Below are 16,568 nucleotides of genomic sequence, written 5' to 3'. Positions count from 1 at the left end.
GGAGCAAAACTGCCAAACTTTAGCCAAGTTGACCTCATGCTATAGATGCATTAAATTGGTTTTCTCAATTTGTGCCGCCTTTTCTCTGAGCCAGAGGTGAAGATCCTGTGCTGTGAGCCCACAGGATGTTGTTGAATTCCAGCACGCATGTTAGATACACATGTGTCTCTGGAGGAAACCGGCTGTATGGTATCTGCGTGTCGTGTGCACTGGGATAGGGTAGAGGGCAATGCCTGTGGTATTGCTTGCATAGGTGAGGTTTTTAAGCGATTGCTTTACACTACAAGGTGGTGCATTTGGATAAAAATATCAAGAAGCACTCTCAAACCATTCGGAGTTGTGTATATGCGTGCATACATGCATGTGTGTGTGAATTCTCAGGGGTCATTCCAAAAAGCCTTCTAAGAAAATGCGAGACAGGAAATTGTATTTTGAATATGATGCTACATGGTAAGGCAATATTTTTACCCGCCCGTTGGAATGCATTCATTTCTCTGTGGTTGTCCCAGGGGATAATAACCAAAAGTGGACATATTCAGAAGGCAGCTTCACCACATTACTGTGAAGGTGAAAAATCACTCTATGCTGACTATTAACATACAACAAATGATGGCACAAGTCAGGTAAACAGAACCTTAGGAGGTTACGGATAATGAAAGAGACACAACACATCTAAAACATTTTTATTATATCAATATGGGGTTTTTTCTGCTAACTCAGATGATATTGGATTTCATAGAATTGTTCTGGGTTCCTTTTTTAAAAAAATCCATTTATCATTTACAAATGAGTCACCTATTTTATTTTTGCCTGTTTCTTGGTGTCAGGCAATAGGAGTCAAGATGAATGACTTGCCTCCCAGCTTTATTCAAATGATGCACTTGGAAAATGTAATAATATGGAATGTGTTTGACATGTTGTTTTTCCTAACATTGTTCCTCAGCGTTATGGGTTCTCCCCCTTAGGGAAAGGCCCATAGATCGATCATAGCACATAAATTTGGCATGTGGATGGACTCAGGTTCAATAACCATCATCTCCAGGAAGCTTGGAAAGATGATTCTCATCATAAATTTATATCACAGACTGGAGGAGCCTGTGACTCTCTGGATATTGTTGGAATATAGTTCCCAAAATCCTTGATCAGCTTTCTTCAACTTGTAGTCCAGATGTTTTGTACTACACCTCTAAACAGCCCCTGGCAGCATGGCCAATGGCGAAGAATGATGTGAGTTGTCTGGCTGATGGGAGTTGGAAATTGGAATCAAACCTCACCTGAAAGTCCTCTGCCTGGTTCCCTGTAACCTCACTTCTTGCAGAGAGGGAACTGCCAGAAGACCCTTGGCGCCTTTTAACACTACATATTAAAAAGCTTCCCTATACAGATGTCTTCTAAAGGTTCTATAGTTACTCATCTCCTTGACATCTGATGGGAGGGTGTTCCACAGGGCGGGTGCTACTACCAAGAAGACTCTCTGCTTGGTTCCCTGTCTTTTTCCTTCTTCTTTGGCGATCACTCATCGTCGAGTAAGATTGTCTTCCATGAACACGATCTTAACAGTGATTCCATAAGTGACTGTGGAGGCCAATTCTGGATCCACACGTCCTTCCGCAGTGGGGACGTAGGTTTCCGGGCGGGAGTTGATCCCGGTGAGGGTTTGCCAAATATGCCTTCCTCTTAGCTCATTTCTCCCTTTTGTCCTGAGTTTGAGCGTCTTCGAAGTCCATGACACCTTTGGTAAAGGCTGTTCTCCAATTGGAGCGCTCACTATTGGTTCCCTGTAGCTTTACTTCTCTCCGTGAGGGAACCACCAGAAGGTCCTCAGAGCTGGATCTCGGCATCTGGGCTAAACAATGGGGGTGGAGATGCTGTATCCGATGCTAGTCCTACACAGAAAATACCTATAGATGTGATTAACTTCATTTCATTCATTTCAGTGAGTTTGCTACATGTATGATTCTTACATAAGGCCTGCGTAAAAAGCCACAAGAGTTTTGTACATGCATGCAAGAGTGCTGTGAACTCCCTGAGATTTCCGGATGAAGGGTGGCATATAAATTTAATAAATAATAATAAAATAATAATAATAATAATAATAATAATAATAATAATAATAATAATAATAATATCCTTTACGGCACCTCATACCTGCTGGTCAGTGGTAGTTTTATCACAAACACATTGGGTTTGGATCCATTCACCATCAGCTGTGGTGTATCTTTGCCGTCTACATTTACCAAGGCCCAGTTCAGCGTTTCTTGGAGGTACCCTGAAAGGTGATTCACAGCATGGCAGTCCACAGCCGGCAAGACTAAGGAAGATGATGAAGTCTTCAGAAGTTCCTGTAGTAAGCACAAAGAACAGTTAATTATGAATTGTATGATTAAGGCAGGAATGATTGCTTTCTTTTTCTTTTTTACTCTGATAGGCTTGATTACAGTCTTTTATAGCCTCCATTATGCGAAATAAACTCTGTTATCCTCAACAAGAATTTGACATGCAATTTCATTATATAAACAACCCGATAATCATCATCATCAAGCTGAACAAAAAAATGTTCAAGTGTTCACAATTTTCTGAATGTTTTTTTGTGGGGTGGGGGGGTGATTAATCAATCTCTGTGTGTACATGTGAAAATTGGCTGTTTTGCAAGCAGTTTATAGGTTGATGAAAAAGTCAACCTTGTGTTTAAAATATTGTTTAAATATATATATTTTTTTGAGAACTATGAATGGCATAGCTGCCAAGTTATCCCTTTTTTTAAGGGAAATTCCCTCATGCTGAATAGGCTTCCTTGTGAGAAAAGGAAAAACTTGGCAGCTATGATGAATGGTCCTGTCCTATGATGTGGCATACTAGCAGTTTTAAGGAAGCCTCACAATTCTCTCACGATTATTACAGTCATCAGGCAGTGAAGTGACCTGTTCAGGTGATAACACAGATCTCCACATCTCTCTGGCCCATTCGCCCCTGGTGTGCCTGCTTTGAAGTCCAACTATCTGCTCGTTTGAACCACAGCTTTTCCCTCCAGCCACACTGAGCTCAGACCTTGACGCTTAATTAGCTGAGACTGGGTGGGCATGGCAACAGTCGTACCTTGGATCCCAAACGCCTTGTGAGTCGAACGTTTTGGCTCCCGACCGCCGCAAAGTGAATGTTCCAGTTTGCGAACGTTCTTTGGAACCTGAACATCCGATGCAGCTTCCATGGCTTCCGATTGGCTGCAGGAGCTTCCTGAAACCAATCGGAAGCTGCGCCTTGGTTTCCGAACATTTTGGAATTCGAACGGACTTCCAAAACAGATTCCATTCGACTTCTGAGGTACCACTGTATAAGCAAATACGCATGACCGTCATATTACATCTGCGTTGCAAGAAAAAGAGCTTGGAAATGTTTAGCCCAGCGAGTCAGATCTTTATCTTCCTCCAAATCCATGGACTAGGATCTGGAAGACCAGTGCTCAGATCCTCACTCAGACATGAAGCTCACTGGGTGACCTTGGGCCAGTCACTGCCTCTTAGCCCACAGGGCTGTTGTGAGGATTAACTGAGAACTATGAGGATTAATTGTGAAGGGGGAGAAAAAATAAGGTATAAATGAATAAACAAATAAGTTCGGTTCTATATAGTTTTCTAATGCTATCAGCTTTCTAAAACTATTATGTTCCACGTTGCCTCTTCTCCCCCTGCTTACACTTCCCTGACCTTTCTGTGTCTTTTTTAAATTGCTTACAGTAGGTATTTTTCTGTGTTCTTCTAGGAAGCAAGTGCAATCCACTTTTACAGCTTGCTCATGTGGCCCACAAGGTTGAAAACGGAATGACTCAGTTGCTGAAAACAAGTCCAAAAATTAACTGTCAACCCTACCAGGTACTTGACTTTGGGCACAGCCTCTCCTTAGCTGTCATTCAACTAGCAGTTGGTCCCTTACCTCTCTTGCCCTGATCTGGCCACAGTGATCCATGTGAGGGTCACCTCCAGGCTTGATTATTGTAACTCGCTCTATGCGGGGCTGCCCTTGAAGCTGACCCAGAAACTCCAGCGGGTGCAGAATGCCGCGGCGAAGCTCCTTATGGGGTCCTGGCCGTGGGATCACATTCATCCAGTGCTTTACCAGCTGCACTGGCTCCCGGTGGAGTACAAGATCAGGTTTAAGGTGCTGGTTTTGACCTTTAAAGCCCTATGTGGCCCTTGTACCTACGGGACCTCCTCTCCTGGTATGCCCCACGGAGGACCTTAAGGTCCACAAACAACAATATTCTGGAGATCCCGAGCCATAAGGTGGCTAGATTGGCCTCTACTAGGGCCAGGGCCTTTTCAGTATTGGCCCCAACTTGGTGGAATGCTCTTTCACAGGAGACCAGGGCCCTGCGGGATTTGTCATCTTTCCGCAGGGCCTGCAAGACAGAGCTGTTCTGCCTGGCCTTTGGGCTGGACTTAGTCTGACCCTTGTGTTTTTCCTCCCCCATGGTTTGGATTTATGGACTACTTAAAATGAGACTTTTTAAAATTTTAATATTGTATTTTAATCTGTATTTTAATTACTTGCTTTTTATGTTTTATTGTAATTTTATTGGTGTTAGCCGCCCTGAGCCTGGTTTTGAGTGTGGAGGGCGGGGTATAAACAAAACTTTATTATTATTATTATAGGGTCTCTGGCACACAAGATAATTTTAGTAGAAACAGGGGTGGGTACCTACAAGTGTCACCATACGTGAATTGTGTGTGGGGGGGTATGTGGGTGTTGTTTCTGCTTTAAACAAATTGCTCTGCCATATTAGAGCACATCTCCACGTGGTAGTGGCATAGGTAAAAGGTAAAGGACCCCTGGATGGTTAAGTCCAGGCAAAGGCAACTATGGGGTTGTGGCGCTCATCTCGCTTTCAGGCCAAGGGAGCCGGCATTTGTCCACAGACAGCTTTCCAGGTCATGGGACCAGCATGACTAACCCGCTTCTGGCGCAAAGGAACACCATGACAGAAATCAGATCACACAGAAACGCCGTTTACCTTCCCGTCACAGCAGTACCTATTCATCTACTTGCACTGGTGTGCTTTTGAACTGCTAGGTTGGCAGGAGCTGGGACAAAACAACGGGAGCTCACCCCGTTGTGGGGATTTGAACCGCCAATGTTCCGATCGGCAAGCCCAAGAGACTCAGTGGTTTAGACCACAGCACCACCCTTTAGTGGCATAGACCCTGGAGACAGACAGGAGTGTACAGTTCTGTTTGCATCCACTGAGAAGCCACTTCAGTATCTTCTCTCCAAATGTGGGGAAAGCAGGATTGGATCCAGTATCTTTTGACCAGCTCCAGCAAGGAAAATACGAGCATGCATTCAACATGCATTTACACCACAGTGATCACCTGGGTGCTTATTGAACCTGATGGATGTATCTTCCGATGCCCGTCAGAATGCCCATCCAACACAGGACCTCTAGTCACAAACAACAAGTACAACCAGAGTTGCACTGGTGCCTCTCTTTTTCCAGTAGAGAAGTAATTGACAACAAGGGTAAGAGCATGGGCAATGCATAGCTGAACTGCAGGTCCTATTTTACTGTTTTAAAAGCCTCATGCTTCAAGATGCAATTGCATCCCCAAAATTGCATGCACTTGCAAAATGCAAGGACTACTTTTTGCATATTTACAAGGAACACAAGACCTCTGAGACATTTACCGCAGCTGATCTTCTTACAGAGGGAGAAGCCACAATTGCTGGATAGCTCAGTTGGTAGAGCATGAGACTCCTAATCTCAGGGTCATGGGCCCAATCCCCATGTTGGGTGAAAGGTTAAGACTTGGGGTTCCCCATTCCTGATTATAAGTATTTTAGTTACAGTACATTGTTCATTTCCCAAAATACAGACTCATTAGTACTCTTTGTTAAAAGGAGATCAAAGAGCCATCTGTTTCCTCTCAGGTAATGGCTATGTGAGCATCGTCAAGTCAATGGATAATTAGCATCACTACATTCCTTGAAGCATTTAGATTGCTTAGCATTTAGGGGCTTTTTTTAATTTTAAACACATGCCCTATTGCTGGAATGAGAATTCTTCTAACAATCATTCATTTAACTCCAGTTGAAACACAGGTATTTAACTAAGCTTTACTCAGGGTAAATTCATTCATTTCAATGGGTCTACCGTGAGTAAAATTTAGTTGAATACAGCCCTTAGTTCTAGTTACAGGTAGGTAGTCGTGTTGGTCTGCCATAGTAGAAACAAAATTAAAAAAAATTCCTTCCAGTAGCACCTTAGAGACCAACTAAGTTTGTTATTGGTATGAGCATTCGTGTGCATGCACAGTTATCACCTATAATTTAGTTGACAAAATATTCCTCTGAACCTGACAGAATCTCCTTAACTGAACCACCCCTCAGAAGCTGAGAAACCATGTAGGAACTCCCACATTGCCAGAGCTCCACGCACAGAAGAAACACCAAGTCTTGGGTAACTTCAAACACTTTCCTGAAAATTGCAGGTGCTTAAGTTCATTATTTATTTATTTGGGGGGGGGGACCCAGGTGGCGCTGTGGGTTAAACCACAGGGTCTAGGGCTTGCTGATCAGAAGGTCAGCGGTTCGAATCCCTGCAACGGGGTGAGCTCCCGTTGCTCGGTCCCAGCTCCTGCCCACCTAGCAGTTCGAAAGCACATCAAAGTGCAAGTAGATAAATAGGGACCGCTCCGGCGGGAAGGTAAACGGCGTTTCCGTGCGCTGCTCTGGTTTGCCAGAAGCAGCTTTGTCATGCTGGCCACATGACCCGGAAGCTGTCTGCGGACAAACGCCGGCTCCCTCGGCCTATAGAGCGAGATGAGCGCCGCAACCCCAGAGTCGGACACAACTGGACCTGATGGTCAGGGGCCCCTTTACCTTTACCTAAGTTTATTTTACGACTATCACTTTCTCGAGCTGGAAAGAGGCTTCACCCTGTTACCAGAATTGCAATGTCTCTGTCATTCCTTTCAGGTGTCGCTTTGTTTTGCTTTTGAAAACTGCCGGGAGACGCCATATGAGATAGTTATGCTTGCCTGAACATTGCGAAACGGCGTCTCATTTCCAGAGGAGCCGGCGTAACGTGTGAAGTCATCCACACTAAGCTGAAGGAAAAAAAGATAGCATAGGTCAATGGGGGAGGGCATCTCGGCTCATTAGACACAAGCTGCACTCTGCGGCTATGAGACAAGACAAACTGCCAACACCTACCGCATCTTGAAGAAACAGGGCGACGTTTCTGGGATCTGGAGAAGCCAGAGCTTGCTTCAGCAATGCATGCAGCTCATGCTTTGAGATAACATGTCCTTCATGTAAAGTGGTTGCCAAGCCTTGGAAGGATCTGAAAGAAATTAATTTTTCAAAGGGCTGTTTACTTTTCTTTTAACGGGATCGAAATTTTCGCACATAATACTTTTTTATAATAATTGTTTGTTTGTATGTGTGAGTGATGTTTGTGAAGTGTGTGCATATGTATTCCTTTTCATAAGAGAGAGAGAGAGAGAGAGAGAGAGAGAGAGAGAGAGAGAGAGAGAGAGAGAGAGAGAGAGAGAGAGAGAGAGAGATGCAGATGCTGGCACACTGATAAATTAGAAAATGGCTTTTTTACCCCTGCCCCTTCCGCTTCTCTACTGAATTCTACACAATAAAATATTATTTGCAACATTTTAGAGATGATGTTTGTTATGTCGTGAGTGTGATTTCAGCTCTTCGTGAAGTCAGCTCAGAATAGTGATTCAGCATACTAGCAAGGAACTGCTAGGAGTCAAGTATAACAATAACAATCTTCTTTATTGCAGTAGGAATCTTGACTGACTGGAGGGAAAGGGTGAGCTCCTTTTATACTCTCAGGAGCAGGGGTTGGGGAAAGGATACATTTAGATTTTGGCGGGAACCTATCAGAGTGAGGATCCAAATTGTGCTAACAAGTTAACCAATAGCAACTGTCACCGCACCCATTTGAATCGCCCTGGAGCGGGAAAGGTACTAGCAGAGAAACTCATGTACACAAATTAAACCAATACATAACAACGTTTATCACTTTGAGCTATAAAGACTTAAAAATTGAGACCAGTGCCAAGGGTCCCAGTCACAAAATGGCCACCGTGAGGTGTGCGGCCTAGCACACAATGTCTGTCACGGGGGCAGAGCATCACACAAAAAGAGAGAGAGTCCTTGCTGCTTGCCACAGCTCCAGTACCATGGGAAGTCAGTACTATGGCCAAGCTTGCTCTGTGACATCCTACCTATTTCACACTTTCTCCCCCCAAAAAAGTGCAAATAAAATGCATCATATTGAGGGGAAATGCTTGAAAAAATCTGTAAATATAGGGAAATTGCAAATAAAGACATGTTTAGTGGGAGAAATGTGCATGAAAAGGTGTGGTTTCTTTTTAAAAATAAAATAAAATAAACAGATGTAAAAATGTGGCAAACAGCACTGAAGAATGAACAAATAAAGAAAACTGAGGCAAACTGAAATTAGTTCACCCATCCCTACTCCGAAATGTGTATAAGATTTCAGATAATTATATGTGGATACATGGGATTATGTTTATCTTCATGTTTTACAAATATATAATTCATCTAACATAATTATATTTTACAGGTTCTGTAAGTGGCTTTATAAATCTGATAAGCTCTCTAAATTGATGTAAGTTCTTCCTTTAATTTAATTAGTAGAACCTCTGAGGGCCCATTGGTGTTTTGGGTCCACAGTAGCATTTTTGGCTTTGTTAAATTATCTACGTGGTTCACATCAGAGCAGAGAAATAAATAAACACAGTCTGAAATGATTCTATAGCGAAACAAACACCCATCTATTTTGTTTTAAATAATGTGTGAAAATAGCACAAGTTTGTGTGAAATAAATACTCACAGATGGATGTTTCCAAGCGTTTTTTAATTTAAAAAAATCTGCTATTAATTTAAAAATAATATGTGAAACATGAATCAGAATTAATTAGATGTAACAAAAATAATAAATGACATTACATTCGAAAGGATATGAACACAGATAACTTTGGGAAAGCTAGATTCATTGTTAAAATGCAGGTCATTTTACTTCTCATGGGTTCATGGCCTATTTAGAATCCTTCTCTTAGAACAGGCATCCCCAAACTGCGGCCCTCCAGCTGTTTTGGCCTACAACTCCCATGATCCCTAGCTAACAGGACCAGTGGTCGGGGATGATGGGAATTGTAGTCCAAAACATCTGGAGGGCCGGTTTGGGGGTGCCTGTCTTAGAACAACTGGTTTTCTTTCAGAACTGTTTTGCATTTTCGAGAGGAATGGTGGAAGGCAATCTTCTACCAACCTTCCCCCCCCCCCATGTTGTTATTTCCAAGTCAGCCTTTCTCAACTTGGTGCCCTCTAGATTTTGGGCAGTGCATGTGATCCCCCCCCCCCAGAGGGTGCCGAGCCGAGAAGATACAAAATTGAGAAGATTCATAATTGAGAAGATCCATAATTGAGAAGATCCATTTGCAGGCACCAAGTTTTTGTCTTGCACATGGCTCCTTATTATGAAAGATTACTTAAGTCCACACCTGACAGATGCTGTGGACTACAACTCCCATGAGCCACTGCCAGCATGGGCATACAATGGTGAGGCTATTGAGAACATAGCTTCACTGGCTGGGGTTGATGGGAGTTGTAGGCAGAGACACATGGAGAGCACCAGGATGAGGAAAGCTGATCTATGTGGTTGCAGACCTGCTTTAGTTGAGAGAAAAGGAGAAGGAATACTATTCTTGGCATCTAGAAAACTGCTGAAAGGTAAGGTAGTACTTCTGGCCAAACTATTTGCCAACCAAACATTTAGAGCTTGCAAGTCCACAAGTTATCTATCAGCCCAAGCAGTGGCAGATTTGTTGAGTTTTGATCATTTTTGGTATGGTTTTCAACCAGGAGGAGGCCAACAAACAAGAAGACTCCTCTCCTGCTTGGTCTCATGTAAACAGATGCCCCAATTAAAACAATTTCAGGATCCGCATCCAGCTGCTAGAAACCGACAGAAGATGCTCCTGTTGCTGACGGCGGCAGGTGGGGCTACATAATTAAAACCAGCGGCTGCTTTAGTGGAATTTCAAACAGGTACCGAAGCATCTCGCTGAGTGATATGACTGTGACAGCCCAATTCACTTCTAGCCGAGGGAATTTTATTTGGAGTGGCAACCCAACAATGGTCTGATATGAAATGTCATCTTCAAATTTAGCACGTCTGATTCCTCAAAGAAAAATCTCTTGCACATGCAGTCGGATAGCTCACCTTGTTTGTATTCACCGGAGCATTCCATATGCCAAATAAAACTGCCCGCATCTCTCTTTTAAGCAGGAAGGGGGAAATATTGGCCAGAGTGGCACTGTCAAATCGGGGGAAACCATTTACGAGCTTCTTTCACTCCCAATCTTGGCACAAAAGCAGGCCGTCACTATACAAACTGTCAAAGGTTTCCCCTGATTGAACGCTATGGATATTTCAAAAGAACAGGCATGTGGCCTTCCTTACAATTGCTCCTTCCCACTCTATGGCTAGCAAAGAGTGGTAGAGGAAGCTGCTCGGGCATCTGGGGTGGTGCACTCAGGGCCGGGGCGAGCCACCCATAAGGGCAGGGCGAGGGCGGGGCCTCCGGAGTCTGCCTGCCTCCTCCCACTCAGCTGCCCTACAGCTGGGGGAGGCAGCGGAGGGACCATTTGGGAAGCGCGGAGCCTGTACGTGCCCAAGCCACAGCATCTCTCCCAGAAGAGATGTGTGGCTCGGGCGCACTGCAGGCCCCGCAGTGAGTGCCGCCCAGCATTCTGCCCCCCCCCCAGTGGTGACACCCGGGGCGGTCTGTCACCCCCCTTCCTCCGCCCCTGCTACCAAACTAGCTTTTTTAAAATAAATAAACTGACATTTTCTAGGTTGAGCGAGAGGTGGTAGTGAGCATTTCTTAGAACTGCTTTCTAATGGGGGGGGGAACCTTAGTCAATGAACCATAAGAGTTTTAGCTGCTTAATTATTTGATTGAATTTACACACGTTTGCCTCAGGAGATGCATGTTTTGTTGTTTTAGATGGCAGGCCAGGTTTGTTTCACCATGCTAGATCTTTTTTTTAAAAAAAGGCATTCCCTCTCCCTCCCCTTTTCAGGTGGTACATGCTCTCTGCTGGTTTTGTAAGGTACTTGCAAAAAAGTAATTAAGGGTGCAACTCTGTGGTCCCTCAGGGGCCATGACATGTCGATCTCTGTGGCCATGGCAGTAGAGGGAGAATCCCTCTGCCCAGGTAGCATGAAAAGGCCTGCAGCTTTTGCCACTCTGCCGTTAGTGCACCAATAGCAGGGGGGGGTGCTCTGGGGGAGGGGTTGGTGTGGCTTATTTTATTTCCCTGTCACATTCCCCAAACAGCTGGGGAGCTGGCATAATTATTTCCCCTTCCATTGGAAGCGTTGGAATGGTTTTTTAAACAAACAAACAAACTGTGATGGAAGGAGAAGAGAAGAAAGATACATGAATCTGGCAGGTCTTCAACCTTTGATTTTCCCTTGCTTGACCCAACAAGATTTCTCTGTCCCAATCTGCTCCCCGACCAACTAGGGAACCAGATTTGGGACCAAATGGCCTTTCAAACAGAGCAGGGATGAGGGACGTGTGGCTCTCCAGATGTTTCATGCTGGCCAGGGATAATGAGAGCTGGAGTCTGAAAGAATCTGGAGGACCACAGGCCACGTCTGAATAAAGTCTTCAAATAGAAATAGGACATATGGCCATCCTATCTCCAGACCCTGCCTTATGGGCACATCGAAACTATACACGAAATGATTGTGCAACCCACAATCACAGTTCAAACCACAGCAGTCCTTTCCTTTCTCAGCAGAGCTTCTTGACACCATAATAGAGGAGATACTTCAAGGACAACCACACCCTTCTTCACCCTCCCCCTCCCTGTTGTCAAAGTCTCCTAGGTCAGGCCGTTGGGTTCTTGAAATTCAAAGTCCGCGGCTTCCTGATTGCATCACACTACAAACATAAACTGGCTTTAATATGGAATCGGGGAGAAAGAAACTGCATGGAGCAAGTTTCTGGCTGTTCTCCAAAGAGACGCCTGGCTTTATTACCAGTTGAAGTTTTCTAATTCTAGGTCATCTTATGTCTACTGAGAAGAGCTCCTGTTTCACCTGTTTGTGGTGACAACAGGTGCAGCCATTATCAGATAAGGATAAAGGGCGAAGGAGACTTGAATGCATTTTCATTTTTTTAAAACCAGTGTTATTTCAGAATACATTATTGTTTTTCCCAACTGGCTATTTTCTTCCAAAATTACAGAACTTAGTTTTTTTATGCACTTAGCCTCTCTCTCTCTCTCTCTCTCTCTCTCTCTCTCTCTCTCTCTCTCTCTCTCTCTCTCTCTCAACACACACACACACACAAGCTCTGGGCTAGCCCAATCAGGTAGCAAAGTAGGCCATTTTCCAGGGCCCCCAAACCAGCAGAGGGCACATTGCGCTAAACAGTTGTTAATATTTCCATTTTGCAGAAAATGATCTAAGACAGCATTTCTCAACCGCTGTTCCACGGCACACTAGTGTGCCGCGAGACGCTGGCTGGTGTGCCGCGACGTGCGGCGACGAGAAGGGCGATTTCCATTGTCACATGCCTGGCGGCCGCCAATATACAGTGCTAACCCACCGGAAAGCAATATTTCTCCTCCTCTTTCCCAAAGCTCAGTGCAAACGAGCCTGGCGGCCGCCAATATTCATCACTGACCCGCCAGAAAGCAATATTTGGCAAGTGTTTCTTACAGTCATAATTATAATATAGGGCGGCACAGAGTTAAATTTTTTAACTTTTTTAATGGTGGTGTGCCTCGTGATTTTTTTCATGGAACAAGTGTGCCGTGGCCCAAAAAAGGTTGAGAAACACTGATCTAAGAAGATGTGATTCATGTCACAGAAGGGCAAGTCAATGCAGCTTAGAAAAATTAGGTTGCCATGCCCTCTGTGTTCTAGGTTTATGGGGTCCCATGGAAGGTGCCAGACCCAAGCCCCGCACCCCACAAATCCCAAGGCAACATTGATTAGCTTTCTTCCAGAAAACATATCCTCCTGCAAGCACACACTGTACTCGAGCGCTCTCCACAGAGGAGAAGTGTCCTTCTTCAGAGGCAGAAAGAAGAAGCGATACACCCCTTTCCTCGTGGCATTTTGTCCCCATCTAGTTATTTGTTACGGGCCTCAGAGCTCTGGCAGGCATCCAGAACCCCTCTTGCCCCTTTCATTTAAGAACTGCAAGAATGGAGAACCTCCTGGGAATCACATGTTCAGCTCCTCTAGTTCTGTTGCATTTCTCCGATGAAAATATGGATGTCCTATAGCTCAGACCATTTCCTGGACTTGGCACACAAATGGGTTCCAAAGCAATATATATATATCTACCCAACCTGATGCCTTACCAGTGCATATAGTGACTGAATAGTAGTGCCAGATTAAAATCAACACACACACACACACACACACACACACACACGATTTAAGACCTTCACATATCCTGGCCTTCAAACAGTTTGGGCTAGGGGTAAGGAACTTCTGGTCCTCTACATGATGTTAGTCCCCAACTCCTACCACCTGTGACCATTGGGCGACAGCCACATCTGGCCAAAACAAGATACTAAATTATCAGGGCTCAAGAATCAAACATGCCATAACCTGCCAGAATAAAAATGTCTTAGAACAAGGCCATCAGCACAAGGTGAGGGGACACCTTGTGAGGCATCCCCCGCAGCATAGCCCTAGAGACTGCATGCCATTGCAGAGCCCCTCTCCTGCATACCTACCAACCAAACCTTTGACATGAACAGTGCCAAGGATCTGAATGTGCAAGGCAGGCAGAGTCACAGAGGAAGAGATTTAAGGCCTTCAAATATCCTGGCCTTCAAACAGTTTGGGCTAGGGGTAAGGAACTTCTGGTCCTCTACATCAGGCGTGGCCAACAGGTAGATCGTGATCTACTGGTAGATCACTGGACATCTATGGTAGATCACTGGTAGATCATTGGCTCCCTTTAAAGAAGCTGAACAACTGTGGCTTCCCTTTAAAAAGCTCAACATTTTACCTCCTCCCTGAAAAAGCTCAACAACTTTGACCTGAACCCCAAAGAGGGTAGATCACTGCCAGTTTTTAACTCTGTGAGTAGATCGCAGTCTCTTGGGAGTTGGCCACCCCTGCTCTACATGATGCTAGTCCCCAACTCCTACCACCTGTGACCATTGGGCATGCCAACTGAGGCTGCTAGGGGGTTGTAATCCAGCAACATCTGGAGGGCCACAATTTCCAACCCCTTGGATTTAGGCCTTTTTTAAAGGTAAGGAGCAGCGTTCTAAAATGGACCAATTTTGTACTGCGGCTTATCAGAAAGACTCACCTGTGTGTCGACCAAAGCAGCATTGGCACATGATCCAAGGACAAAACTCCTTTGCATAGCATGCCGGAGAGGCAGATGAGTTGTACCCATGAAACAGCGTTGCATCTTGACATGATGCCGGCAGGGTTTGTGTGTGGTTTGCTGCTTGAACAGGAAACTATAGCCAGTTTGGGGGGGGGGGGGAGGAAAAGAGATTTTGACATGGCTGGGTACTGAAGCTTCTGGCTTGCAGCAGGACTGTTTTGAGTCAACAAAGGTGGAATTGTTTTATCATAACAAGAGAAAGCAAACCAGGTCTAACGTGGGTGTGAACTTTCAGATCACTTTGACGTCAAGGGAAAGTGCTATTCTATCCGGCTTCACATACAATTTTTGGAGGCAGCAGTTAGTAGTTTGCTTTGAGGTACTAGGCTCATGCTTACCTCGTCTGAATTTCCCACAGTTATAACTTAAGCAGAGTTTGTTGGGAGCCATTGGCAAAGGCTGGATTAACTACTGTGCTTACCTTTAAAGCCCTAGATGGCCTCGGTCCAGTATACCTGAAGGAGCGTCTCCACCTCCATCATTCTGCCCGGACACTGAGGTCCAGCACCGAGGGCCTTCTGGCGGTTCCCCCGTTACGAGAAGCCAAGTTGCAGGGAACTAGGCAGAGGGCCTTCTCGGTGGTGGTGCCTGCCCTGTGGAACGCCCTCCCAACAGATGTCAAAGAGGAAAACAACTACCAGACTTTTAGAAGACATCTGAAGGCAGCCCTGTTCAGGGAGGCTTTTAATGTTTAATAGATTATTGTGTTTTATTTTTCTGTTGGAAGCCGCCCAGAGTGGCTGGGGAAACCCAGCCAGATGGGCGGGGTATAAATAATAAATTATTATTATTATTATATTACTGAGCAAAATAAGCATGTGTTTAGGGCCATAAAGGGAAAGGGCGACACCACAGAAATTCTCCATTGCTGGATTTTTAACATTCACGGTCACAAATTGCTCAGCTGAGAAATCATTTTCTTAGTTGAAGTACATACCCCCCCCCCCAACATTTCTCCGATGAAAATAGGGGTGTCCTTTTTGGTTCCAGAAATTAAACTCGCCTCATTTCTAATTTATTCTTGTATCTTTCACTTTTGTTCTCCTTCACACATCCTCCAAAAGCTCATGTCACACATTTTGGATGTTGGCAAGTTGAAACTATGGCATATATTTGTACACCACCACCCCTCCTTGTGGGCGACGATGAGAAGACAATAATGCAAGCTCTTATCAGCTGAATACACAGAACTGATTTAAGGAACCTGTTGCTTGCGAAGGAGGATGGAAAAGCCAGTTTTTATCTCACATCTGCATGGGTATCAGAACATCCATAAAGGCAACCTTTATGGATAACCTTAATTATCCATAACCTTAATGGTAACCTCAATTTTGTCTGCTACTGTTTGGGTCACCATCCGACAGTCCAATCTAATAAATATCTTCCTATGTCCCACAATAGCCTATGTACAACAATGCAATTTAACAGAAGCAGTTTTCCAAAATTCTGTGCCTCAGGATAACCCCCCCCTTTTCTCTTGTAGTTTGTAGTTACAGGACAAAGACAACATACCAAATTCATTTCATATATTTGCAATTTTTGCCCAAGTGCCTTTTCCAAGCAAAGGGTCTGCTGGTTTTTCTTTAAGGTTTCCAGACTCAAAAGAGAGCAGGGCAATTAAAGGCACAGAAGTCCTGTCCTCTATTGAGTCTGGCAACCCTAGGGGTAAAAAGAGGAAAAGTTGTTCTCTAGACTTCTGCCCTAATTACATAGCAAGTGGCAGTAATTTTACCACTGATTAATCTGCTCAGGGCCCTGCCCAGGTACCAGATTTTTGTCTTCCAGTAGTTGACAGCGCTAATCACGACCTTTCACTGTGGTACACAAGGCAGGTAATAGGGGAGGGTGTTCAGAATTATTTGGTCAGTTCTTTTACAGATATCCTTACTGCGTATTGAAATATATTCTCCAGCTGTGTAAGTGTTTACTTCCTGATGTAAATTATTTTGACTGCGAACACATGTCAACACCATATTCGTGTGGTACAATGATAAATTTAGAGATCTAAATTTGGATAAAAGTGGTACTGCTGTAAAAGAGACAATTTATGGGTATTTGCTAACTGCATTTCTGAAGAGGCATTTTTGA

At 44.4% G+C, this 16,568-nt stretch overlaps 1 protein-coding gene across 2 annotated transcripts in view; it reads right to left on the bottom strand.

The window, feature by feature from the left end:
- The window catches only part of LOC118091110 (V-type proton ATPase subunit S1-like), a 118,478-nt gene extending 103,907 nt beyond the window's left edge, over positions 1 to 14,571 (bottom strand). For both annotated transcript variants that reach the window (XR_009558252.1, XM_060279567.1), the window contains exons 1-4: positions 14,397 to 14,571; positions 7,207 to 7,336; positions 7,032 to 7,100; positions 2,149 to 2,342 (exon numbers count right to left, since the gene is read on the bottom strand). Coding sequence is in view for 1 of the 2 variants with exons in the window: in XM_060279567.1 (XP_060135550.1) it covers positions 2,149 to 2,342; positions 7,032 to 7,100; positions 7,207 to 7,336; positions 14,397 to 14,509 (506 nt within the window). In the remaining variant the exon portion in view is untranslated. The remainder of the gene's footprint in view (positions 1 to 2,148; positions 2,343 to 7,031; positions 7,101 to 7,206; positions 7,337 to 14,396) is intronic.
- Positions 14,572 to 16,568: the final 1,997 nt, after the last annotated feature.

This window comes from Zootoca vivipara, chromosome 10 (assembly GCF_963506605.1).
Source record: "Zootoca vivipara chromosome 10, rZooViv1.1, whole genome shotgun sequence".
Classification (NCBI taxonomy): Eukaryota; Metazoa; Chordata; class Lepidosauria; order Squamata; family Lacertidae; genus Zootoca; species Zootoca vivipara.
This window is presented reverse-complemented; position numbering and strand designations above follow the sequence as displayed.